This window comes from Aulonocara sp. 'chitande type north' Nkhata Bay, linkage group LG18, assembly GCF_057382095.1.
Source record: "Aulonocara sp. 'chitande type north' Nkhata Bay isolate Kocher_YH1m ecotype deep benthic linkage group LG18, A_spYH_male_GT1.1, whole genome shotgun sequence".
Classification (NCBI taxonomy): domain Eukaryota; kingdom Metazoa; phylum Chordata; class Actinopteri; order Cichliformes; family Cichlidae; genus Aulonocara; species Aulonocara sp. 'chitande type north' Nkhata Bay.
In genome coordinates, this window is record NC_141361.1 from 27,095,170 (window position 1) to 27,120,812 (window position 25,643).

General features: G+C 39.9%; 3 protein-coding genes and 1 long non-coding RNA gene across 5 annotated transcripts; 2 read left to right on the forward strand and 2 right to left on the reverse strand.

The window, feature by feature from the left end:
* Positions 1 to 3,008: 3,008 nt before the first annotated feature.
* LOC147308799 (uncharacterized) lies at positions 3,009 to 6,578 on the reverse strand. Its single transcript, XR_015125956.1, has 4 exons — positions 5,812 to 6,578; positions 5,291 to 5,443; positions 4,842 to 4,929; positions 3,009 to 4,260 (listed from the first exon to the last, which is right to left on the reverse strand). It is a non-coding gene; the product is annotated as an uncharacterized LOC147308799 (long non-coding RNA).
* A 2,053-nt stretch (positions 6,579 to 8,631) lies between these two features.
* prdx1 (peroxiredoxin 1) lies at positions 8,632 to 14,260 on the forward strand. Its single transcript, XM_086270897.1, has 6 exons — positions 8,632 to 8,740; positions 12,319 to 12,431; positions 12,617 to 12,770; positions 12,857 to 12,979; positions 13,066 to 13,196; positions 13,584 to 14,260. The coding sequence occupies exons 2-6, from the start codon at positions 12,326 to 12,328 to the stop codon at positions 13,664 to 13,666; spliced, it is 597 nt and encodes a 198-aa protein (XP_086127023.1). The 5' UTR covers positions 8,632 to 8,740; positions 12,319 to 12,325; the 3' UTR covers positions 13,667 to 14,260.
* A 1,221-nt stretch (positions 14,261 to 15,481) lies between these two features.
* zte38 (zebrafish testis-expressed 38) lies at positions 15,482 to 19,176 on the forward strand. 2 transcript variants are annotated; one of them, XM_086270895.1, is made up of 13 exons: positions 15,482 to 15,562; positions 15,659 to 15,769; positions 15,948 to 16,092; positions 16,564 to 16,627; positions 16,728 to 16,764; positions 16,866 to 16,886; positions 16,966 to 16,992; positions 17,090 to 17,157; positions 17,243 to 17,391; positions 17,488 to 17,720; positions 17,837 to 17,885; positions 18,732 to 18,772; positions 18,877 to 19,176. In XM_086270895.1, exons 2-13 carry the CDS (start codon positions 15,719 to 15,721, stop codon positions 18,922 to 18,924), a joined length of 933 nt encoding a protein of 310 aa, XP_086127021.1. In that variant the 5' UTR covers positions 15,482 to 15,562; positions 15,659 to 15,718; the 3' UTR covers positions 18,925 to 19,176. The 2 variants fall into 2 exon arrangements, with proteins under 2 accessions (XP_086127021.1, XP_086127019.1); XM_086270893.1 differs by having other exon boundaries at positions 15,483 to 15,769.
* aldh9a1b (aldehyde dehydrogenase 9 family, member A1b) lies at positions 17,758 to 25,539 on the reverse strand. Its single transcript, XM_086270892.1, has 12 exons — positions 25,404 to 25,539; positions 25,009 to 25,227; positions 24,119 to 24,264; positions 23,849 to 23,978; positions 23,611 to 23,745; positions 21,423 to 21,619; positions 21,141 to 21,281; positions 20,837 to 21,025; positions 20,656 to 20,743; positions 20,376 to 20,517; positions 19,827 to 19,939; positions 17,758 to 19,632 (listed from the first exon to the last, which is right to left on the reverse strand). Exons 2-12 carry the CDS (start codon positions 25,187 to 25,189, stop codon positions 19,538 to 19,540), a joined length of 1,557 nt encoding a protein of 518 aa, XP_086127018.1. The 5' UTR covers positions 25,190 to 25,227; positions 25,404 to 25,539; the 3' UTR covers positions 17,758 to 19,537.
* Positions 25,540 to 25,643: the final 104 nt, after the last annotated feature.

Here is a 25,643-nt window from a genome sequence, read left to right on the forward strand (position 1 = left end):
CTGCTCCTTCCGGTCGCTTTCCTTATTTGTAGACCCGCGCGGGAGAATTCTTAAAGGTACAAAGTACTAACAAGAGGACTGCAAGTACCGCTGCTACAGTTACACGCATTACTACCTCAAGTACTTCTGCTGCTATTGTTATACTGCTCCTTGTATTACCACTCCTATTCATTATACTGCTAATCCTTCCAGTGCAATACTAAAAACAACAATTGAAACTGTTATAATGAGTACCGTTGATGCCGGCAGCCCTGTTATTATTGTACACACTGGCTTCTTTGACTATGAAACAGTCCCAACAACCATTAATCTTTAAGAGACCTTCAGGAAGTGTTCCCTAAAGCTTGCCTGGGGATCTTAAGGTCGTTTTGCAACACTTTTAAGAACCTTTGGTCATTTTGTTTTTTATTTCTAGTAATGTCACCACTAAAACAACAACAAGAACAACAACACAATTACAAAATATTAAATAAATAGGATATTTTGAAGAAAATGTCTTCAAATATGTAAATTACCCACACAAATGTGACATAAATGTTACATGGTTAGATCAGGTCAGAGTTATTTCTGTGACCTGCTGTTTAGTGTGAATGTTTTTTTGTCTTAGTTAATAGACAGCGGCATCACAGTAAAAAAAACCCCAAAACTATGATTGAAATAAAACGTACCATTATTGAGTCATTTATTGGATCATTTTGCAAAGGTATAGTATTTTACTATGTAAGTAAAAGTAAAGAAATGTAGGTGATCATTTCTTTGTTGTAACAATGCTTTTTAGCAATAAATCCTGTACTGTTGGAAATATTGTTTATTTTCCCCATCAGTGGTGCCACATTTGTAAGGAAAATGCATTTGTTGGTTGAGTGTGTGGGTATTTTATCTGCCAAAAATCTTGTTCTTCTATTGGCTCTTGTTTTGAGCTTCAGATAACCCAGATGCTAACATTTCGGTGCCTGATTAGTGGCTGATTAGCGCTGTTCATTGATGAGTCCAGTTTCTGCTTACAGCTGTTGGATGGTAGGGTCAAAGTGTTGAGATGTTGTGGAGAACACTATGCTGATGGATGCACCAGTAGGGTAACAGCTTTTGGTGGAGGCTGTGTGATGGTGTGGGGCAACATCTCCCTTACTGGAAAAACCAGACTGTCAACATTGCAGATGATATCAATGCAGAGAGATGTCAAGATGAGATTTTGCAACCAATAGCAATCCCATATCTCCACAGTCTAGGACTGAATTATGTCCTCCAAGATGACACACGCCAACCTCACCGAATGCTTGTGGGATCAGCTTTGACATGCTTTTCGTGTCAGAGTGACCAACATACTCTCTTGAAGAATGGGACGCCATCCCACAGCACTGTGGGACCTAGCTGGTGACTAGCAGCAGGTGATAGGCTTTTGTAGCTGTGTATGAGTCTTTCACATACCACAGAGGATGCTCCTTGTTAAATAAGTAAGCGATTAAATTTTCCAATATGTGTTGTTTCTTCTGGTTTCAATCATCCAATTCAATACCAGACAAAAGCAGACAGCAAAACTCACATACTCAACTCTGCTGCTCAACCCATAAATGCAACAAAAAATGCAAGTTTTTACTCATTTCTAATGTTTCTCAGAGTTGTTCAGTATAAGGGTAACTGTTTAAGGATAGCCTATCTAGTAGAATTTGATGGTGCTATTACTGTGTTTTAGTTTCACTCAGCATGTATGTAAAACAGCAGTACACACTGCTCCCATGTCCTGCTGTGAGGAGCACTGATACTCCAGCTCCCCTATGATCACCTCCTGCTGACTCCAGTGTGCCGCTGCCTCATCAAAACAAGTCTGGACCTGACAACAAATCAGCATCATACAGATATATTTCAAATCATCCTCCCCTAAATACCTGACAATGTTGGTGAAGGGGGAATTTGGATTTCCATTCCATTATATTTTTAAACAAAAACAAAAGAAAATATTGGATGAAATATGATTATTCAGTTTTTAAAAAATAGTAAAAAGTACTTTAATTACATACAAAAAGATTTATAGTGGTCATTTATGAGCTTTAGCGATGCTACTAGGTTGAATTTTGTTCACACAGAGCAATACTTTCTGTTTCCACCTGTATCCTGTCTTTGTAGGTGGCCAAGCTAAGTGAGTACTGAATCCACCTACATAATCGCACAAGCTAATAATCTTTTCATCTAACTCGCTAAGGAAGATCAAATGATTTTCAATGCATTTCTTTAATGCCATGCCCTGATACTGAGTCATTGGAAGTAGCAGAACTAGAAAAGCTTTTCTTTCCTCAAAGTCTGCCAATAAAGCCAGATAACCCTAAATGAGCTTCACTAAACTGTACTAATTTAATAATTGTGGATTAAAAGCACCAATCATTTGAAGCCATTTTTCAGTCCATCGTCACATCTGTGACTGCTACAGCTGTTTTGTTATTCAGCACGGCTGAATGAAGCTGGGATGAGAGCTGTGTGAGAGCCCTTCAAACATCCAGCTGCTTTGGAATCACTAGGGGAGCAGATGTACTAATTATGGGCATATTGTGAGACAGGAGATGAACACAGCGCAGTGTTTGATCATTAGCCCACCGCAGTGCTTCTAACAGGAGGTTATTGTAGGCCCTCCCCTCTTATTTAGCCCTTGATGGAGCTCCATGGTAACAGTGTGCAAAGACACTGCTCGGTGACAGCGAGAGGCTGAACTGACAGCAGCCTCTGTACACTGAAAAAAATATGTTGTTGGATTTACTTAATTCAATGGTGGACATTTGTTGCACACAGATGTTTTGCTTTGGCAGCAACTTAAACAATTGAGTTAAATTAACACAATTTATTCATGTTCAATAAACCTGTGCAATTTGTGTTGATAAAATGTGACTTAAACATGTTTTGATGAAGTAATTTGAGCTCTTGAAATATTTTAATCCTTCACAATTTTCTCACTTTATCCCAACACCATTCAATAACTTTTACCCAATACTACTTGGTCACTTAAATACTATGTTATCTTCAAATTACATTTTGCTATTATATTCTAGTATCAAATACACAATTTTCAAATGGAGGCCTTATAACAGATTATATTGTTCTCTTCCAAGATGGTTGCTGGCATCCACCAGTAACCTTTCAAAACAAAATGTCTAATTTCACTGCATTGACAGTAGGTAAAGAATTAAACTGACATTACTCCACTACTGAATCTATATAAACCAACAGTTAAATAATGTCAGTTCTTCCGTGTTCTCTGGAATCAATCACAGCAAAGAAATTAGACTCTTTCTTTTGAAAAATGTTGGGAAAGAACAATACAAAACATTCTATTTAAGGCCTCTGACGTCAAGATTCAGTTAAACAACAATTATAACTAAACAATTTGAGGTAATGTTAGTTTCCATTAACATTAAATTAGGTTACTGAATTGGCAAACACCTTCCTATTAACATTACCCATTTTACCCCAATAACTAAAGAAATTAGCACTTGCAGGTCAAAACCTTTATTCAAGAGATGCAAAAATAACATTGATACAGTGACTGTCAAAAATTACGGCACTGATCATACTGTGACATCTTGGTTCAAAACAGCAAGCTTAGAAATATTCAACGTTCCTTACTTCAACTGAATGAAACTGAAAATACCATTTCACACGGCCCATATGGGATATTTAGACTGCATAACTGTTCATGCTACATCTCTTCACTAGTAAAAGAAAGAAAAAATACAAAGAGAAATTTAAAAATGCTGCCAAACAGACAGAGAACTTGTACAGAGCAAAAGGAAAAACAAACAACAACAACAACAAAAAAACGGCTCGTCCTCATGGCAGTTGCAGTGTATATAAAAATGAACCCTGCGATCTGTTCCTGGAATTGAGCTTCAAAAATGCAGCAGAACAAGTGTGAGATTTAAATGTCTTCTCACCTAGAGCTGGTCACCTCACATGCATAACAGTGAGCTTCGTTGCAGGAGCAGTTTTGTCTTAGTTGTGAGCTTTTCTTGAGAGCTGAGTTGCTTCCAACTCCATTACCACCCTTTGAATCACCTCAAAAGTGTAGCAGAGTTGTGATGGGTAACTCATATTGAAGGAATAAAAAAGGTCCAAACAGCATGGCTACTGCAAAGGTCACGTTATCCAGATCTTGAAGAACTACTATACCCTCGATGATGATGCCAACGTCAGAAAAGTCATTGCCTGGTGCATCCTCTGGAGACAGATGTTCATTGTGGTTTTCTCAATCTGTGCAGTGGCCTCAGTCAAGTCCTGGTTAAAAACAAAACATTTCTTTAAGATTCCTTTTTAAACTCATCTCTTTTGAATCTACCAGTTCTAATGTTAGAGTAATTTAAACCAATGCAAGCAACATAGTAAATAGCTATAGCCAAAGAGTGGCCTGCCATGCTGCCATTCATGGTCTAACAGAGTTTCTAAGAGAGGGTGAAAAACATAATTTCAAATGCTTTACATTAGTTTTTCTTAGAAAGACACCGGCCCATCAGAAATCCAGGTTTTGTCACTCAGAAGATGTTAGAATTTAGACTTTCAGCCCCACAATTTGGTTAGCTGTTGGTCTTTTTTTTTTTCAAACAAAAGCTAATGTAAATATTGGTGGGATTTTCCTTTGTTCACTAGAATGACAAATTTAAAGTTTTTTCACACTGATGTGACCCCTAATACAGGGGTGGGGCCTCAAGGGCCGGCGGCTGAGTTCACTACCAGGCCTCATGTGAACTTCAAATTATTAAAGAGGACTACTGGTCCTAACTGGTCCAATGAGGATCAAGTGGATAACTAAATGCATTTTTAAATGTTGCAAAGCCACAATCTACTCATAAAACACTCACCATGAACTCCTGCACCAAGATGTTGCAATTGTCTTTCACACAGATGTGGAGCACTTTGATGAGACTCCCTTTGAGCATTAATGTCATCCTAAAGTATTATAACAAAGAAAACAGAGATTTGTGAACTTTTCAGTAGCACAGAAGAAAATGATCCCAGACCAAAACTTAAACCAGTCAACATGCAACACCAGCATCTACAAAGCAATATCAAAAGTTCCTGTTTGACATCAACTTTATGGATATATAGTTTCCAGAACATTTATTTTTTTAAAAAGATCAATTTTTCTCAGTGGGCCAGTAAATGCATGACGAAAATTATGGCATCCTTTCGGTGGAATCAGTACTCACAGGTAATAGTTGACTGTTTCAATGGATGCAGCATAAAAATCTTTTACTGACCTAATGCAATACATATACACTTTGTAGTTAAAGAATTTTAAAGTTCTTACTGTCATCATGGCAGCTACATCCTTTAGCTTTGTGCCCTGTTCCCCCGATCACTTTGCAAACACTTTCAGCAGACTGTCAGAGAGAAACTCAGCTCCGTCAGAAACCTTGACTGTAAAGGCATGGTTGGGATGCACTGGAATGCTGCATTTCATCTGAAATGACATAAAATTATTTTGAAATAACAGCAGGCACTGTGCTTGGTTAATAATCAGTAATGTTTTGTTGAATAAAAACTGTGTTTCCAGATCTTATGGGATTAAAAAAATGTTTATTTCTGATTTGCAACCCAAGAACCCACAAGTTACAACCTCATTTTAGTTCAAGTGTGCATTAATGTGAGTCCAGTAATCACCTTTCTGACAATACATACAGGTATAAGTTAAACCTATGGCAGATTTTGGATTTCTCAGTTGTATTAATAGGGTGGTCTATTTGAGTATGCATGCACCTAATAATTATAAAAAACCTATTATAATTAAGTTACAGAAACCTTAAGCGAAAATAGAATATACTTTCTTACCATAACACCTTGAACCCACAATCCATCAGCTGACTCCTGGTGAAATGCAGAATAGATGTGGTCTCTCAATGTGCATCAACAAAAACAAAAACAAAAACAAAAGGACAGCAGGTGAGGGCAGGAGGGGTAGGGATGTAAGCTAGCATAATGCCGCTGATGATATTAGCTAAAGCTGTTCAATGTCCAAAATCTCACTAACACCACGGTGCAGTAAATACACAATGTAACTGAAGAGTCAGTTGACAAATCTATTCACACAGAAAACCAAATTATGTTATGAGTGCCTCGTAATTAGGTTTAATGTGATATTACGGCTCTTGTGCCAAAGACAAATTCAAATGAAAAAGCGCCAATTCTTTGATAACAGATAAAACAGCAAATAAGCTAACGGCTCTTTTTTAGCATGTTACATGGCGGCACTTTAGACGTTTAACTACATTTGGCTGAAATATGGTAAATATTAATTCAAAAAATCAAGACATACCAAAAAACGTAGAGTTGGCTGCTCGACTTGACTGAGATGGATGCATTTTTTAAACCACGATCCAAAGCCCGCGAGATGAAATCACGCGTGGTTTCACGAGATTTAACGTTGCTATCTTATTGACTTACTTCACCTGAACATGATATAAACAATTTAATACACCCTTTCTGCATATCATGTAGTTTTTACACTATATAGTTACATTTATCTTTAAAACATGAGGCAATTGTGTTAAATACATGCAAGATGCTTACATAAATCCAAGAGATGGCCAGTCCCTTTTTTTCAGTGTAGGTCGACTGAGGTGAACTAACGTAACCTGAAAAATAGAAAGAAGAAGAAAAAACACACACTGTGGTTGGTTTCCTGAGTTTAAAAATGAATTTAATGATATATGTACTCAGAAGGTTTTAGCCAAAATGTTTAGGGCACTGGCATTAGACTCACTAGTGTGAGAGAAAACATTATTTCATTTAGGTTTCCCAAACAGGACACAATACACTTTTTTCAGTACACTATTGGGGCATGAATAAATAGGTAAACAGGTGTTAACAGTAGCACAGATTGGGCTTCTTTCCCAACCGGTCGTGGGAGATGGCGGCCCCTCTCCGAGCCTGCTTCTGCTGGAGGCTTCTTCCTGTTGAAAGGGAGTTTTTCCTCACCACTGCCACCAAGTCCGTGCTCAAAGGGGATTGTGTAATTGCTCGAGTTTTGTCTGTATTACTGTAAAGTATTTACCTTATAATATAAAGTGCCTTGAAGCAACTATTTATGTGATTTAGTGCAATAAATAAAATATATAAATATAAAACTAGATTGAATCATTCGGGTGTAGAGTTTGAATTAATGTCATAATTAAAACCTGTCTTTGCATTTTCATATAAAAGAATGACTGCTCTGAAAAAGGTCTACTATAGCTGAAAACCCCCCAACTCAAAATTAACCACTGTCTGGATTCCTGAAACCGGTTTCTCTTCCCTTTTGTTGTTTTTTTTTCTCTTCCTGAATTATAGCAACTGTTACACATAAGGTTTGCTGTCACACGTCAATAATACTTTGGTGTAATTAGATTACACCTTGGTACCCCAGGTAACTCTCCTAGGTGTTAGTAACAGTCCCATAGAGTCTGAAACTTTAAGTTAAAAGGCACGCAGAAAACTCGTCCTCTGCAAAGGCTCTGACAAATGCAGTTTGAAAGAAAGTGGTTTGGCTTAACAATCATTTTAATATGCTGCCCATGCTGCACCTCTTCACCATGTTCAAATAAAAAATTAGCCTCTAGCTTCTATTTAATCTCCCTGAGAGACAAACAGGTGACCCACAATAGTTCATTTATAGTTTATTACTTATTATTTATCCATATCATATAGCACCGGGCATTTCTTTTCTTTTCTTTTCTTTCTTTTTTTTTTTTTTTTACCTAAATGGACTTGCTTAGAAATGTAAGTAAAATGTAGCAACTTCCTCTTCACAAGATTACAGAAAATACAGACAGCGGAGTCATTCAGTAAATCTAGTGGGAGTGATGAGGAAATTAGAAAGAAAAATACCTTCTGGCAGCTCACTGGATAGAAGCAATAAGATGTTGCAATAATAATTTAAAGGCAAGTCCAGACTTCAAGGAAGTGCTTCTAAAACACATCATGTGTAGTTGAAACCTAAATCGTGAACAGATTTATTGTACTTGGTATAAAACAGGTATATTTACTATTGTTTTCTAGGGGAAGTGTTATTTCTACTTAAAAGAAAAAGAGGAACTTAGCCCTCATTGAAATGAGTCCACAGACAATTGGAAAAAAAATATGCTCCATCGGTTGAGTATCACTAGTTTCTTGAGCTAGTAAGTTACTTTGCATATTACTGGTAATGAGAAAAAAGGCAGCAGAAATGAGGTGAAGCTGAAAGAGTAATATGATACTATTATTTACTGCTTGTGCATAACAATGGATTGGCAGCACATTGTGAAAGAGGTTGAGTCTTATGATGGAACCTCATATGACCCCTGGATTAAGGAAGTGCCAGCCATTAGACACCTGTTCATTTATATATTTTTAGTTTTACATCAATAATTCAGTGTATTACAGTGAATGGGGATAGTTCAAACACAGAGGGTTAGCTCCTCTGAGATTATTAAACAACTTTAACGCCAAACGCAAAATCTTGAGGTTATTTCCTGGAGTCCAGCCTTTATTTCTTACTCCTCTGGGTTTCACAAGAGCGTGGATTCCCAGAAAAGTCATGAGGAAAGGAGGGAAAAATGCAAAGTCATGCTACATAAGCGCAAGCTTCACATTCTGTGGGACTGACTGAAGTGGCTTCAGTTCACGTTCTGAGCGCAGTTATCGCGAGATGTGAGTCGTTTTATAAATTCCCCCCCCGAGCCCGAGTCTCTTACCTCCTGCACTCCGTGGGCCGTGACTGTGTGGTGTGAAGAAAAAAAGTGAGGTATGTGACACTAACGAACATGTAATTGTGTTCTTTAGAGTCTTAACCTTAAAATGACATTTTTTCTTATTGGTTGTGAAGTTTGCAGTTGTGTAGCCGAAGCTGAAGCGATATTTCAACAAGTGGGTTTTTCCCACATGTGAAAAAAAATCGCTTTCAGAAACTCGGAGAAAAGGATGGCTCGTTGATAATTTGTTTCCGTTTCAGTGAACGAAAGAAAGAGCCCGTGTGTGGCTTATTTTAGAGTCAAGGAAATATTTGAGAGTTTTGCTACAGCTGCAAACCAAACTCACACAGCTAACCCAGGTGGGTTAATCCCTGAAGATGGAAGTTATATGGCAAAAGAAGGGTTAGAAAACAGGTGTGACTATTTATATAAGGAAACACATTAGAGTCGAAGTGGAAGTGCTTTGCGGTTTTATGTTTTTGCCACCCAATAATAGGTGTTTGAGCTGAGGTGGTGAGCTGCCATGCGCCTTAAATTATACACTTCACTATAATACAAGCTTATACAGTTAAACGGTTTGCAATGTTGAAATTTTGTATGTTATTGTTCTATCCCACTGTGTTCACAGTGATTTATATCTATCTATCTATCTATCTATCTATCTATCTATCTATCTATCTATCTATCTATCTATCTATCTATCTATCTATCTGTGTGTGTGTGTGTGTGTGTGTGTGTGTGTGTGTGTGTGTGTGTGTGTATAGATTCGAGCTTTAATAAAGAGGGGGGTTAAATTAAATAAATAAATAAAAAGTGCAAGTGCACTTTTTTTTGCTCTCCATAAACATGAAGCAATCATTTTGAGTAAAAAGCAATGAAAATATTTTAAATCAAAGGTTTATTCATACCAATAATCAATCATTAGGGAAATGTGCCTGGTATAAACTGAATGAATGCATACCAATCAAGTGCATTTTATTTAACCAAATTTCCCCAAATGTAATGTTTTACATTGTACTTAAGTAACACATTACATGGAAGATTTACGTGCAATCAAATTACTTAGTTTGCATTTTGTGTTTACATATTTTTTTTTGAATGTATTAATATATTAGCTAATATTGTGTCTATATACACAGTAGATATACTTAAAAGGAGGACTTAAAAGGGAGCAGCCAAAAGAAGAGGAAGAAGAAAAAGAAGAAGACAGCTGCTGACTGTAGAAATGCCACAGACAGTGGAAACCACAGCTAGATTTGCTCTGCAGAAAAGAAAACGTGCTAACATAACTTATCTCCAGTATCTGTTAGGTTTCTAAGCTTTCCTACTGGCCCATACTGAACAACCTATGCATACTGGTTATATATTGGTTATTAACACTGGCCTAGTCAGTCTCTATTTATAATCACATTGGATAAAGAAAAACAACAAATCCTCCTGTCGGAGAAGCTGAAACTAAAGCGTTTTTAGTGTTGTAGATTTAGGACTACTTCATCTAATGCCAGTTAGGGTTAGGAAAAAAAAGGTGGTTTGTTTTCACTTCATTGACTGATTTCTATGTTATAAGCTCCACACATCATATCACTCAGGTTTACTTATTTGGATTATTGAGCATGCATCAAGAAATGCATTCATTGTTTAAAGGACCTTGTCAGTGATAAGTGTATTTAAACTGAGCTGGTTGGTTGACTAAAAGATTCATTTGTAACTACTTTGATTGTGGCAAGCTTTATACTTGGGATGTGCGCCACTTGTCGCCTAGGCAACTAATTGTCGTTGTTGTGACTAGTCGCTACCAGACTTACTAGTCTTATAATCTAACTGTTAAAATTTTAATCGATATCCAATGGCAGTAAATTATGGTCCTAATTATTATGCTGCCTTCTACCACTAGATGGTGCATAGATCTTTTAATCTAGGCCTCATCTTTTTGTTAACACTATTAGAATGAGATTGTCGATACAAGCAGCCAAAATTAGTTTTCTCCAAAAGGCAGATGGACTCTGCCTTAGCGATAGGGTGAGGAGTTAAGTCATTTGGGAAGGTTTCAGAGTAGAACTGCTACCCCTCCTTGTAAAGGAGAAGGCTAAGGCTGCCACCTTGCTATCTAATAAAGCTGCATTTTGAGTTTACGTTTGTCTGAGGATTCCAGCACCTCTTGACAGTATGACGTGACCACAGAATGGACCCAGCAAATTTAGTAAAGAATCGGCAACAGGCATCCTATCTGGGTGAGTTGACGAGGGAGGAAGCTTGGTGTACCCTGGCTCTAGGAGGGCCTCGTAGCATCCAAGCTGCAAGCGTTACTGCCTTTCCTTTGCTCAGTTCCCCAACGATAACAGTTGATGGGTTTAGGCTGTCATCACTGCCACTAACTCTCCAGCCTCTTTGTCTATCTGCCCTGTCCCTGGACCAATTCCCAGAGTGGGGGCAATTAGGGTCCAGCCTGTCCCTTCACCAGTTCCTGTCCCCAGGGAGAGAGTGGTCAGGCTTCAGCATCAGCCTCAGTCACCAGTTCCCCACCCACCCCACCCTGAGCAATCTGGTGCTGCTCCAGAAGTCTCAGCACCATCTGGTCCTGGTTCTGAACCCGAGCCAGAGGTCACCACATGGTCTAGTCCTGAACCCTGTCCAGAGCCCAAAGGTCCGGGGCAGCGGATGCCAGCACCTGAGCTTGAGCCGGTGGGTCCTGTTTGGTCCGTGCCCGCAGTGTGCGCTCCGTTGTGAGGTCCTGCTCCTTCCAAGCTCGCCACCAACCAAGTGGCCAAGCCTCCCATGTTGCCTCCATCGTCTCCCATTGAAGCGCGACCTTCAGAACTGCTCATTCTTTGTTTTTGATTTGGACTAAACTTAGAACTGAGTTGACTAATATTGACTTAAAGAAACCTAGGTTAAGTGTAAAGGAACTAATGTGGGTTAAATGACACAAATACGGATTTAAAACCAAACCTGAACTGGAAAAAGGGCGAGAATTTTACTTTTGTTTTTTGTCTGCTTGTTTTATTTAATTCCTACAGTGCCACTGTATGAGATTCCACTATAGCTTCTGTTTCTTGAAGGTGGTAGGACATTTCTCTTAATTGTGTGCTGTTGTTCTTGTTTTCTCTCATCAGGTTTATAATCTGCTGCCGTGCTTGACCAAACATTATTCCCCAACCTTCATTTATAATCTGAATGTTCTGCTGGTATTGCGTATTTTTAATTTGTTGGTCTTGTTTGTTCATGAGAAATTGTGCATTTCTTCAAAGTGTTCACTTTGGACTTCCAAAAATCTCTCCTGTAGTTGAAATTTCTCTTCTTGGATTCATTTAATCCTGTTTTCTAGATTTTGATTTTCCTTCCTACTTTCACAAACGCCCTTTGGATGGATAAAACACCATCTGGGTAATTTAGCCGGAGAGGAGAACCGGTGTAAACTTTGTTTTTTGTGACGGTACATACATACAACATAAAAAATAACATATATATCTATATACATTCTAGTGAAGAGGTGTTAGTCACATAAAAACAGTGTTGGTGGGTGTTTCACATAACAGAAACTTTTCCTTGTTCTGCAAATAAGGAAGACCTTTTGCACACAGAAACAGCACAGTGTAACACCGACTGCTTTCTTCTTCTGTAATCCAATCAGATTCAAGATGTCTGCAGGCAATGCACAAATTGGAAAGCCGGCCCCTGATTTCACTGCCAAAGCGGTGATGCCGGATGGACAGTTCCACGATCTGAAGCTGTCAGACTACAGAGGTAAAGGACAACCTGCGTCTCACCTTCTGTTTGACATGCTTTGATGGTCCTCCTCTCTGCGATTCATTGTTTTGTGATCCTGCAGCATATTCAGCAGAGATTCATTTACACTACAAAAGATGAGAATTAATTAAAGTGATGCATTCACTAGTCTCATTGGTGTTTTTTTTAATGCTTTGGTACAGGAAAGTACGTCGTGTTTTTCTTCTACCCGCTGGATTTCACCTTTGTTTGTCCGACTGAGATAATCGCTTTCAGTGATGCTGCCAATGAATTCAGGAAGATTGGATGTGAGGTCATTGCCGCCTCAGTGGACTCACACTTCTCCCATTTCGCTTGGTATTTAAAAAGCTTTGTATTTTACACATTCACAGTGACCATATTCATTTTTATTAAGTCCTCATACTATCTTTTGGTGACTGCAGGGTCAACACACCACGTAAGCAGGGTGGTCTGGGTGCCATGAACATCCCCCTGGTGTCTGACACACGGCGCACCATCTCCAAAGATTACGGGGTCCTGAAAGAGGATGAGGGCATCGCCTACAGGTGAGTCTAATAATGTGGAGTCCTCAAAGGGCTGGTCTTAATATTTTTAAAGGAGACCTAGGAGCTGATAATTCTCTCTATTACAGGGGTCTATTCATCATTGACGACAAGGGCACCCTGAGACAGATCACCATAAACGACCTCCCAGTTGGACGCTCTGTTGAGGAGACCTTGCGTTTGGTTCAAGCCTTTCAGTTCACAGATAAGCACGGAGAAGGTATGGTGCTCTGCTGTGCCCATGTAATGTCTGCATTCTGGGTCTTGATTTTAAATTCTGTTTTCTCGCCCTGCTTTCTACAGCTCACATTTACTTGCAGTGAAAATCAGCTTTTTACCAAATTATAACTTTTGAATGTAAACTAGCTAATGGTTTTTCAGAAATAATGTGTGGCAGAGAGTGCAAAGACCACAGAGGCTTATTTAAATTCAAAGGTTTGCACTCTTATCTGCGCAATGTATCATGATCTCACAAACTGTCATTTTAGTTGCCTGTTTTTGCATGCAGAACAGAGTTGGTTTATTTTTAAGGTGCAATATGTGTGTCACTTTTGCACACCTGCATTTCATCTACCAGCCAGGACTCATTATAGTCTTATCTTTTCAGTCTGCCCCGCCGGCTGGAAACCAGGAAATGACACCATCAAACCTGACGTCCAGAAGAGCAAAGATTTCTTCTCCAAGCAGTAATAAGCCCATGGCCCGAGTCTGCTATCTGCTGTAGGAGATTTCATTTTGTGATTACATTTCGAACAATATTTACTGAAGCCGTTGTGCCTGTGGACGAGTGAGCCAGCTGTTGTAGTTGATGTGCTGTTTGTGTTTTGTTGTTTGTAGCGTGAACAGTGCACTTAGACCAAAGTATGTAATTGTGTTAAAACACTGCAATTATGTATGCTGTATGCTTCACGGTCTGACAGAACCAAATGTGTGTTTGTTCTCTCATGTCATTCCCCATTTTTGTTACATACAAAGGACCAAACTGTCTGAAGCATTTCACTGAAATTAAGTAGAAATTCACCTGCCTATTATGTATTTATGTATCACGCTTACACGACTTTTTATGGTATTGTTAAGCACATTAAGAATATTTTGGAATGATGTACATTTACTCAGATACGTTATAAATTACACAATAGCACAAGAGAGTCTATGATTCCTTTATATTTATTGCATCTTTTTCCTCAGTCAACAGTTATAACACACGGTTAAACAACAAAAACAGGCCAATGCTGAATTATGTCCATGTATGAAGATCTTTAATAAAGCAAACAACAGTTTGCATTTTTTCTTGATTGTCAGTTTTCTTACACCCACGACACATATTATAAATATATAGTAGCTGTTTGATTACAACACAGTTTATCCACAAACTTTAACACCAACTGTCCAAACAACTGAAAATGCCAGTGTAAGTTAACAATGAATCTATTTTTTTCTTTCAACAGACCTCACAGCAGACACTTTGAATTTGTCAAGGGATGAAAAAGTAGTGAAATCAATGCTATGTTTAGGCTAAGTGTTTTGGATTCACCGAACTTCTCTATTACATATTCTTTTTTTGCTAGTCTAAAAGACACAAGGATATAATTATTATTTATAATTGTTACACCATACTTATCCAGTTAATGTAAAGCTGGCAAAAAGAAAGTGCCTGTAATGGCCATGCCTACTGGTCTACATCGGGGATGTCAAACTCATACATCGTGGGCTACATACAGCCCATTTATATACGGTGAACCCACTATGACTACATTTTTAACCCCACTTTATATAAGAAAAATAATTGCATTTTCAACAGTATGTCTCAGTTTTACCCAGAAAAGTAGTTTATAATTCACAGAAAACGTCTTTTTTTCTTGCAAGGAGCCATTGTGAAATTACATCATACAAACGGGATATTTTCTGGGGGTTTTTTTTGTTTGTTTTTTAATTGTTTGTGTATCACTTATTACTTTAGCATAGTATGAATGACCACAGGAGAGGTCTTTATCAGTAATAACAGCTGTAAAACCTTTAACAATACAGTTAAAAATACATCTATGTCCTCCTTCACATTTTCCAGAACATTCCAGTGGGTTGGACTGGAACCTTTACAGGCCAGTTCTGCCGCCCCTGGTCTGGTCTTAATGTATTTGACTCGAAGAAATAGACCTATGTAAACCTATTATTTGTGAAGAATTTGAAAAATTAAAAACTTTTTTTATGGTTTAACAATTTTTTTATTCCTATATTTTAAAGTAAGGTCAGTTTCCCTGACCTTGTTGCTTTCCTACGAAGTTAAGAAAAACTGGACCAATACAGTCAGTAACTGGACCAATACCAATACTGTCAGTGCGCCCCAGGGTGGCTGTGGCTACAGTGTAGCTAGCCATCACCAGTGTGTGAATGTGTGTGTGAATGGGTGGATGACTGGATATGTAGAGCGCTTTGGGGTCCTTAGGGACTAGTAAAGCGCTGTATAAATACAGGCCATGCGCCATGTTTTGGGCGGGAAATTGCTAGCGCTCCCCCCCCCCCCCCCCCCCCACACCTGCCTGGTCACGGCTAATTATTTAATAACTCCTTTCTTACCTGCTCACCGTGGTAATAAGCTTCCCGAAACAACAACCAAAATCGCATAAGAGCTTTGTTAAGAAGAATACTTTGGCGAAATTTAATATTGTTTGTTTATCTTGCTAGCTCGTTTATTGATTAGTAGTACCACCTAGCTAACCTCCGGCCAAAGGAAAGAAGGAGAAAATGGCAGCTGGGAAGATGTGCATGAAGAAAAATAAGGAGGAAACTGCCGAGGTTTGAATTCACTACATAAAAATGCCATATTTTAGGTGTTATTTACTCAATGTTTGTATTTCTAAGTTCCTGTTTAACGGATCTGTGCTGGAAGATGTTTAAGGCAGTCAATGGCGACATCTTGTGGCCATGATATGACTGTGAATATGTTTTCTCCTTTCTTTTCTTTTATTTAAAGTGGACGGAGTTATTCCCGAACGACTTTAAATCTGCGCAGGAGTCTTTACTCTTTGTGAAAAGGATGATGGTCGTGGCTGTCTCCTCTATCACCTATCTCAGGGGTATTTTTCCAGAGGATGCCTACAGATCCAGATATCTGGAAGGTGAACATTCAGAGAAACTAGCTAGGAGTTTAATAAAATCAGTATTCGGTGAAAAAATGTACACTTACTGGATGCTTCATAAGGTAAAATACACCTATTCAATTAAAAACGTTTCCTGGTCTGATAATTTCAGGTGGTAGGTTCAGAATTTAGCTTCAACAATATGAAAGCATGGATCCGTCCTCCCTTGTATTATTGTTTGGGCCTCTTAAATCCCTCAAAGTGTGCTAAATTTAAATGACACAGCTTACTTTAGTATAGTCTCTGACGTATGTTCCTACCACAAAACTCAAATAATTTCAAACTCGTACATAACAATGAGTTCACTGTATTCCAGTGGCCTCTAAAGAGCATTTTTGGGATGTGGTGTTACCAGAGATTCAAATCATCAATGTGAAGCCAACAAATCTCTGTCTTACTACTTTTATTCACTGACTATAAAAGGCTGTTTTCTTTTTGTTGTTTTGCCAGATTTTTGCATCAAAATCTTGCGTGAAAACTGCAACACTCCTGGTGCAGCCAAAATTGTGAAATGGTAAATATAAAATCCCTGCTTTAATGCTAAGAAAATGTATAGAAGGAGAGTTTTATTACCCTGGTTAATATTTGCAAGTGTCCTTATTTGTTTTGTTCAGGTTGATGGGCTGTTTCGATGCATTAGAGAAACAATATGTAAGTCGAGCCTATTGTTCAACTGTTGAAATATGTAATAATGTGCGGTGCCGTTAATATTTTTGTTAATTTTATTATTTTGTATGTTATTCTCTGGACAGCTCCAGCTTGTGTTCATTGGGGTAAGTGTATATGTAACATGAAAGAGACAATTTCCCGGTTACATAGACATGTCTAAAACTTACGATTGTTACAATCCAGGTCTGCGCTGATCCTGATGAACCCAATGTAAGTTCTGTTAAATTACTGAATATTCAAATTACAGCAGCATGTGGCCTGATCGGAAATTATAAAAAAACGTATGAATCATTGTCTTACTTTGCAGAGGATAATTGAGTCCTACCACTTCAAATTCAGATACAGTGCAAAGGGACCAGAGATGGACATACTCAGGTAGGAATAAGTTTAAGCATGCCACACAGACTGAGCCCTACCCAGCTGACTGGCTGAAGCTGATATAACCTCTGTGCAACCATAGGAACAACGGTATAAAGATGCAAGTGACCATGGACGACACCAAAAAGGCTTTGGTGCTTCTCATCAGGAAGCTCTTTCTGCTTATGCAGAACCTGGACGTCCTCCCCAGCAACGTCTACCTGACCATGAAGCTCTACTACTATGATGAGAGTAGGATACTTACTTTTAATGAATATCCTTGTGTCTTTTAGACTAGAATTTTCCTACTAAAAACTAAAAATATTATACTGTGCTCTTCTTTCAAAGTCACCCCTGCTGACTACCAGCCGCCTGGTTTCAAGGAGGGCGAATGTGACAGTCTGTGGTTTGAAGGCGTGGCCGTGAACTTCAGGGTTGGTGAGGTGGAGACGCCCTTTCACACCTTGAAAATAGCTGTGTCAGCAGAACAGGATCGGGTGGAGAAACTTCAGAAAGGAAATCATTTGGGGGAGACTAAGCAGGTTTCTCAGGGGGCTTTTCCAGAGAAGGAAATTGAGAAGGTAGGCTACAGAAAGGGGACTGTTTAAGTACTGGATGATATCTTTATAACAGTCTCAATCCTGTTTACAAATGCAACAGGCAGTTTATCATAATATTCTTAAACACTTGGTTACAGAATCCTCCCAAGAAAATATATGAAGGAGAGGATCTGCCTTCTGAAGACGGTGAGTCTATCAGGGCTGGGTGATCCATATTTCCCAAGAAGCCACATGAGAACTGTACAAAGGAGTATTGGGGGCTATATTAAGAAAAAAATATTCATTTTGAGAGTACAAAGCTGATTAAAGCTGTTGTTTCAAGTCTGCCACAGCTGCTACACTCTGCGAAATGCCTTGTGTTGATGAATGACTGAAATCATACTTCAGAACTGGTTTTAACAGCAAGGAAATTATTTCTCTTTTAGCACATAAACACAGTGTGCTGATGGGTATGAGGACGTTGAAGAGATGGTGTAGAAAGCCTCATCTGATCAAAGGAAAAACCACACAAACTCAGAAAAGTTGTCTGGATTTATGCAAAATGACATGCCTGTCAAGTTAGAAATGCAAGGATATCAATGGTTACACATTCTCGCATTAAAGAGGACGTATGCTGTGTCATAAGCCACAGTAAGACAGCTGATAATGTTTTTTCACCAACTCCACTACAAAGGCATTTTTGGGCATCGGGTATAGCAGCCGTGGGAGTTGTTTAGCTTGAAACAACAGCCTGTATCTTCACATTTCAACTTTATTCTCAAAGTGAATAATATTCTTTTTGTTAATGTGGCGCAAATACTCTGTTGTAGAACTTTGGGCTGTTGTGAAAGGCAGATAAAATCTATATTGAGCAGGATTAAGTTCACATAATAGATGCAGCCCTCCACAACAGTCCCACTTTCGCATGTGTTCCTCTTGGGAAAACTGATCGCCTACCCTGGATGTGCTGCTGCTGTTTAAACCCTCACCCTAAAACAAAACAAAACATAAAATTGAACAAAAGACTTACACTGCTGACTTTCCTCTAAACAGAGTCTGCACAGTTTAAGAAACCAAGGCGACCCATGGCAAAGGTACAGTGGTACTAGACTGTAACAAAATCTAAGAAATAACATATTTGAGCTTAATTAATAATAATTATTAATTTTCCAACTGTTTACTTTTTTGTCTGTCTTAGAGGACTGCAGCTGCCAGAAATCTTGCAAGAAAGAAAAGAAGAATCTAACCAACAAGACAACAGACGTGTGAACAACCTGTTAATTTTAGTATGACGTTATTGTACAATTCATGTTATTATCAAATGTGTTAGACAGGTTCCTTTGATAGTTCACTCTACCCAGACATTGCTGTTGCAGTTTTATTTCACACGACACGCTATATCATTCATAATTCATATAAAAGTACTCAGGTTTTCATTTAAGTGTACAAAAATAGTTTCATGTGTATAGTTTATAAAATAAAGCTTGATTGTAAACATTGTTGTGCAAATGCGTAAAATACGTTGAGAATCATCTCATTTACATAAATGGCCAAAAAAGGTAACCAAGCACGAAACTCAATATGAAACTCATTCGCACTCAAGTAGCTAAAATCAGTCAAGATTTAGATTTTAATCACAAAGCTAAGAGCTTGAATTAGATTGAATTGGTTCAGAATGCAGTTTTAGTGCCTACAATGTGTTATATTTTCCTGTAAATTAGAAAAAAAGTGTGGATGATTTGACTGTTAGTTGTTATTTGGAGCACAAACAGTTGATAGTTTTTCCTTGACTGAGAGAGATTTCCTGATCTAGAGTCTCTGTCTCAGTGCACAGCTCTGGCTTGCTGTGGCTGGGTGGTCTAGAAGAGGCTGTCTACATCGCCCATCTCCACAAACACAGTCTTCAGTTGGGAGTAAAACTCGATCGTCACCTGGCCGTTCTCCCGCCCTATGCCTGGGGAACATAAGGGTCACAAATGCACGCCCACTTTACTTACTGTAGTTGTCAGATGATGCATTTTTCCAGGTATAGAACTGATCTGAGTTATTCAGTTAATTACTTATGAGTTTGATTAATAAAAAAACAAAACAAAGTAATGATATGCCGTTCACATTTAGCTCTTGGCCAGCTTGAAAACGAGAGTGTACCTGACATTTTGAAACCCCCAAAAGGCACCTCCACAGGAGTAATGTTGTAGTTGTTGATAAAACAGGAGCCTGCCTTTAGATGTTCAACCACTCTATGGGCTCGCCTCACGTCCCTGCAGAACACGCATAAAAGCAAATTTAAAATCTCCAAAAGTTGATTCTGTTCATGAACAGAATCAACTTTTGGAGATTTACTTACCTGGATAATTGATAATGCATCAAGACAAATTTAAAATAAATAAATTCAGACACCAAAGCAAAATAAGAGGCTGACATGCGCGATCTTTTGGTTGTTTGTCAGCAAGGTTTCGCCAAAACAACCACATGAACAAACAACTACATGAAACATGCTGGAGAGCTGAAGCATGGGAAAGAAGGGACCCACTGAGTGTAGATGACTTTGTTTGAGGGATTAGGGAATTGTATGTGTTATATGTGTATGTGATACACTGGGACTCAGATTAAGTGACTTCAATTACTGGTTGGTTTGTAGCTTTAAATGTGGTTTAAAAAAAAGAAGAAGAGAATTTGCACATATAACAAACCAACCTGGTGAAAACACCTGCAGCCAGACCCAGTGAAGTGTCATTAGCCCTCTGCAGCACCTCGTCTTCTGTCTCAAAGGGTAGCACAGACATGACTGGACCAAAGATCTCCTCCTTCACACAGGTCATGTCATCAGTGCAGTTACCTATGAAGGGGTAAAATTAAAGGATTTCAATCCACTGACTTCAGAAAACTTGTGGTGTTGCAGTTAAATTTAGTAGGGGGAGATAGTTTCCAGCACCGTAACAAAATGCAAAAATAGAGTATTTTATAGAAGGTCTACCTAATACGCATGGTGTCATGTAGTATCCTCCTCTGAGCTTGGGATCAGATGGGACATAAGATTCACCCCCACACAACACTGTAGCGCCCTAGTAACAATGCAATCCAAGTTGAAGTTCCTGCACATAATCCTACTGGTGTACACCTGACAAAATAAAAAGAACTCCTTGAACGAGTCTTACCTCTTTTTTTGCTCGATCAACAAAAGACAGGACTTTATCCAGATGTGGTTGGCTGACCAGTGCCCCCATTCTGGTGCTCTCTAAAAGAGGGTCTCCTATTTCGATCGCTTGGGTCCTCTTTACCACCTCCTTCACAAACTCAGGCAGAATATCCTTCTGAACAAAGACCCTCGTACCATTGCTGCACACCTGTGATGCAGATATACAACACTATCAAGTAACAGGCTTCAATGTGAACCAGACACAAGCTGAACCATAGAGTGATGGTAAAATATAACAGCATATGAAAAAAAAGATACACTACCTGGCCTTGAGACAGGAAGTTGGCCATGAGAGCTCCCCTCACAGCGTTCTCCAGATCACTGTCCTTAAATATGAGCAGTGGAGATTTTCCTCCAAGCTCCAAAGTCACTGGTTTGACCCCCTTAGATGCCATCTCCATGATCTGTGGCACAAAAGCAAATGGAAAAACATCCAGTTATTAGGACATATAAAGAAGACGTCGGCATCGTTACCACGACATTTACAAATCCCAATTGTTTACTATTAAATGTCCTAGTCACAAGAAGTCTAAAATACCACGTACTTTCTGTCCTGTGGGCACACTACCAGTAAAAGACACCTTAGCAACATCAGGGTGTTGACACAGGAGGCTGCCAGTTTCCTGGCCCCCCTGGACCACATTGAAGAGCCCCTCTGGAACTCCGGCTTTGGCGTAGATCTCTGCCAGCATGACTGCTGTCACAGGTGTCACCGGTGACGGTTTAAACACCATGGAGTTACCTAATATGGAGAAAAGATGACAAAGAAAAACATGGATTGTTTGAATTCTTTTAATAAGTCTGCACATTCAGTTGTATCAGTCTCTGTGGAATGCTATCTAAAGGTGAAATGCTGTAATTATTTTCTGAACTGTTTTGTGCTCAAATGAATTGCTGACATTTAAAGATGGTAACGCCCACATTTTAGTTTTAGTAGCGCAGCAGTTTATGTCAAGTGACCTTACAAAACATAGTCTTGCTGTTCATTTGCTAGAACGTGCAGTTATCCTAACTTCAGATGCCCTTTCCTCACCCCACAGTCTAACTTCTTTTTTCTTTTTTTTTTTGCCTGTCCCATTTGGATCTTTAGCCGTGAGAATTGTTGTCTGAAGGCCAAGAAAGATGCCAAGCGGATTTACTTTACCAAGTGGATCATCATGGCCTTGCCATATTGGTCCATTTGATTGACCTTTATTATAATTATGTATTTATTTTATTTTATTTTTGGTTGTTACAGACGGGACAGACATGACTGGGGGATAGGACAGGGAGAGAGAATGAAAGAAAGAGAGGGAGAGAAAGAAAGAAAAATAGAGGGGAGAAGAGATGGTGAGAAAGGGGGGAAGAAAAAAAAAAAGGAAAACCAAACAAAACACCTGGATCACCTGTATGGAGATAAAAAAAACAAAACAAAAAAAAAACAGAAGAGAAAACGAACAAAACAGAGCAACATAATAAATACACCACCATCACAATAAACTAGCTAATAGTAGATAACAGTAGATACTAAATATTACATGCTATTGTGCAGTACACAAGATTGACAGTGCACAATGTGCTTTGAGGTAGCAGCCAAGAAAGGTGTAGTTTGTGTTTGTGAACACCCGTGTGTACACCTGTGTGCACACCTGTGTGGATCAGCACACTTGTATTCAAAAGGTTTCTCCATGTAACGATCTGCTAGGGAGTGTGGGGAGCCACAGCCCCGTCCCCCAGGGCATGAAGCAGGTATGGAGGAGATCCAGGCCCCAGACATCCAGAGGCCCCAGAGTACGAGGACCCAAGGAGGAGCACCACAGGGGCAACCGCGCCACCCTCCTGGGAAGAGCTGAGGAGAGCCCCAAACGAGAGGTCACGGAGCAAAGGCCAGAGGGGGTTGCAGTGACGTGCCCGTGGGCTCTGATGGCAGCCAGCTGTGCCAGAGAGGACCGAGCCTCAGGCCCAGATGTCAGAGACCTGAGGGCACCCCACCCCCTGGAAGGGGCCCAGCTGGGCCACAGGCGCCAGGCCCTGCCAATCGGACACCAGGAGTGAGTCGGTACATACATGAGCGCCTAGCCCCAGACACCAAGAACCACCATCGTCTGAGGGCATCAGCCACTGGTAGGGAGTGTGGTGAGGGGAGATAGGCCTCCATACCTCGGAGAGCCTGAGATGTTCCCAGAGAGGTGGAGTCTAAGACCCAAGCTGATATATAGACACAGATGAACAGGCGCACGCAGACACAAACGTGCATTCCCACCCCCATATACACAATCAAATACTCGGCACTCATCCGACGTGGAGACAGACACAAATAGACACTGTACACACATTCACACTCCCCAAACATACTCTATATCCCAGGTCCGGGTACCCCTGCCCCCAGAGGGGCAAACCATACCCGGACCAAGGAAATGTAACCCTTCTCTCTGGGGTGGAGCAAAGCAGACCGCCTCCTTATGTGCAGTAGAGAGAGAGAGACCCCGCATCCCAGACCCCAATCTGACGGCCAGCACCTTCTCCCAGCCCCCCAGCCCCGAAGGTTAACAGAACGGGAGTGAGTGAGGACCCCAAACCTCCCTCCGCCCGCTCATATGTAGTGTTGCTGCGTGCTGTTCTAAAGTGCATTTAAAACAGTCTAACTTCTTAAGAAAATGTACTGATTCATTTTCCAGGAGTTTAAAGAGATTTTCTTAAATGTAGTAAACCAACAAAGGCCACTGGTGTTTTGGTCGTGGAAGAAACCCATACCGCAGGCCAGGGCTGGAGCAGACTTCCAGGCAGCGATCTGAAAGGGATAATTCCAAGCACCGATGCCAACACAGACTCCCAGCGGCTCTCTGCGAGTGTATGCAAAGGATCCCCCAGGCAACTGGACATGCTGGCCTTGATAAAGGAAAACAGAAGCATTGACAAGGTAAAACAAAGGCTGACGTGACATTTATAAAGCCATATAAATATGGCAAAAATATACGATAGCTATACCAACCTGCTAAAGTGCTGGCCAGTCCTGCATAGTACTCTATACACAGTCTGGCAGAGTCCACATCCAGACGGGCCTCTGTGATGGACTTCCCATTATTGACCACCTCCATTTCAGCTATTTCCTCTCTTTTGCTCTGTGCATTAAAATCAGGGCATATGCAATCTAATATATTAGATGACTCATGAGATCTTCCTTTTGCAAGATATAACAACAACTTTGTTGAGCTGTTCTTCATTCTAAAAAACAAAACAAAAACATATAAACAACAAACACCTCAATTATATGTGCAGCTTCTATCATGACCCTTGCCCTCTCCATCCCCGACATTTTGCTCCAATAACCGAAAGCCAGTTTGGCAGCCTTCACAGCTTGATCCACCTCCACAGCACCACAAGGCTCCAACTGGCACAGGACACGGCCTACAACATGGAATGTAAGATAGCTCAAGCGTCCAAGTAGGCGGACTTTCATGAAAACAACAGGTTGCACACAGTTTCCATTTGACACAGTCATCTCTATGATTCCAGTCGTTCTTTGATGTGAAGGAAAAATAATTATCGGCCTACAGCAGCTACAGGCAACTGTGCTGTGAATTTTGTGGCTCGCTTACACTTTAGAGCTGGAAATGTCATTTTCAGTGATGGTAACTGTGATTAGATAAAGAGCACCATGCATAAAGGGTGGGGCTGCATGCAGGCTCTGTGCTGGCTCAGATGGAGTTAAGAGAGTTGAATTAAAAACAGGGACCGGGCCTCAAAGAGCATCAGAATATAATTGGACTAAAAATGTGTAATGCACGGAGCAGCAGGCTGACTATCAGGCATCATTAACTGATAATGATGTGCTCTCATGTCTTGGTTCTGCTCCAATGAAGCTGTGCAGAGATAACACTGTCCATACAGGACTGCTGGTCTATAGCAGTGACTAACTGGATACAGTATATCAATCAACATGTGTAGAAAGTTTACTTTTATTGAAAAACTAGTTACCAAGTTTAGAGGTGTATTTGACAAAAAGACTTTAATCATTCAGAAAGTAACGTTGAAATCATTTTCCCCTACTAAAGATTACCAGACATACATATTCACACAGCAATGGCCAAAGTCCGGTGATAAGGCAGGGTCAGTACTTTTTTTTCAGTATTTACGAGCTGTGTGTTTTACCGGTTGCAGGTTCGTAAACAATGTCCTTGCTGCATTTCTCAGGGCCTGTCCTCCTCTTCCCAGCCCAGAAGTTAAGCGGGAGGGTGATCTCCACCGAGCCGGAGGAGATGCACCTCACTCCAGCAGCCAGAAGAGCAGCTGCAGGGCGCCGCAGAGGGAGACTAGCGAGTCTCCGGAGCATATTGGAGCTCGTCCCGTAGCTTCAAGTGTCACTGATGACTGTAAAACATGCAGTATGCGGGTTAACGTCACTATACCGATAACGCTGGAAAATCTAAAAAGGAGTCTAACTCGATTACAAGCAACTCCGCCAAACAGTTATGTGCTAACGACTCTTTCACTTTACTGTCACTTTTAAAATGTCATTATTGGATTTAAGTTTTGAGAAAACATACCTATAAGACGTTTAATTTGTTTTCGAAGAGTCCAATCTCAACTCAATTGAGAATATCGTGTTTAGTTGCCATTACAACGGTACTTTTCTGACGATTCACCAAGGGGCGGGCCAAATTGCAGCCGAAAGCCAATCGGCGCTAACAGGCCAGTGGCGTCTGAACGTACTATACGATTGGATAGTTTCACTGTCGATCACTTAAAGCGGCTTTACGAATATACTCTCATATGTTAAACATAAT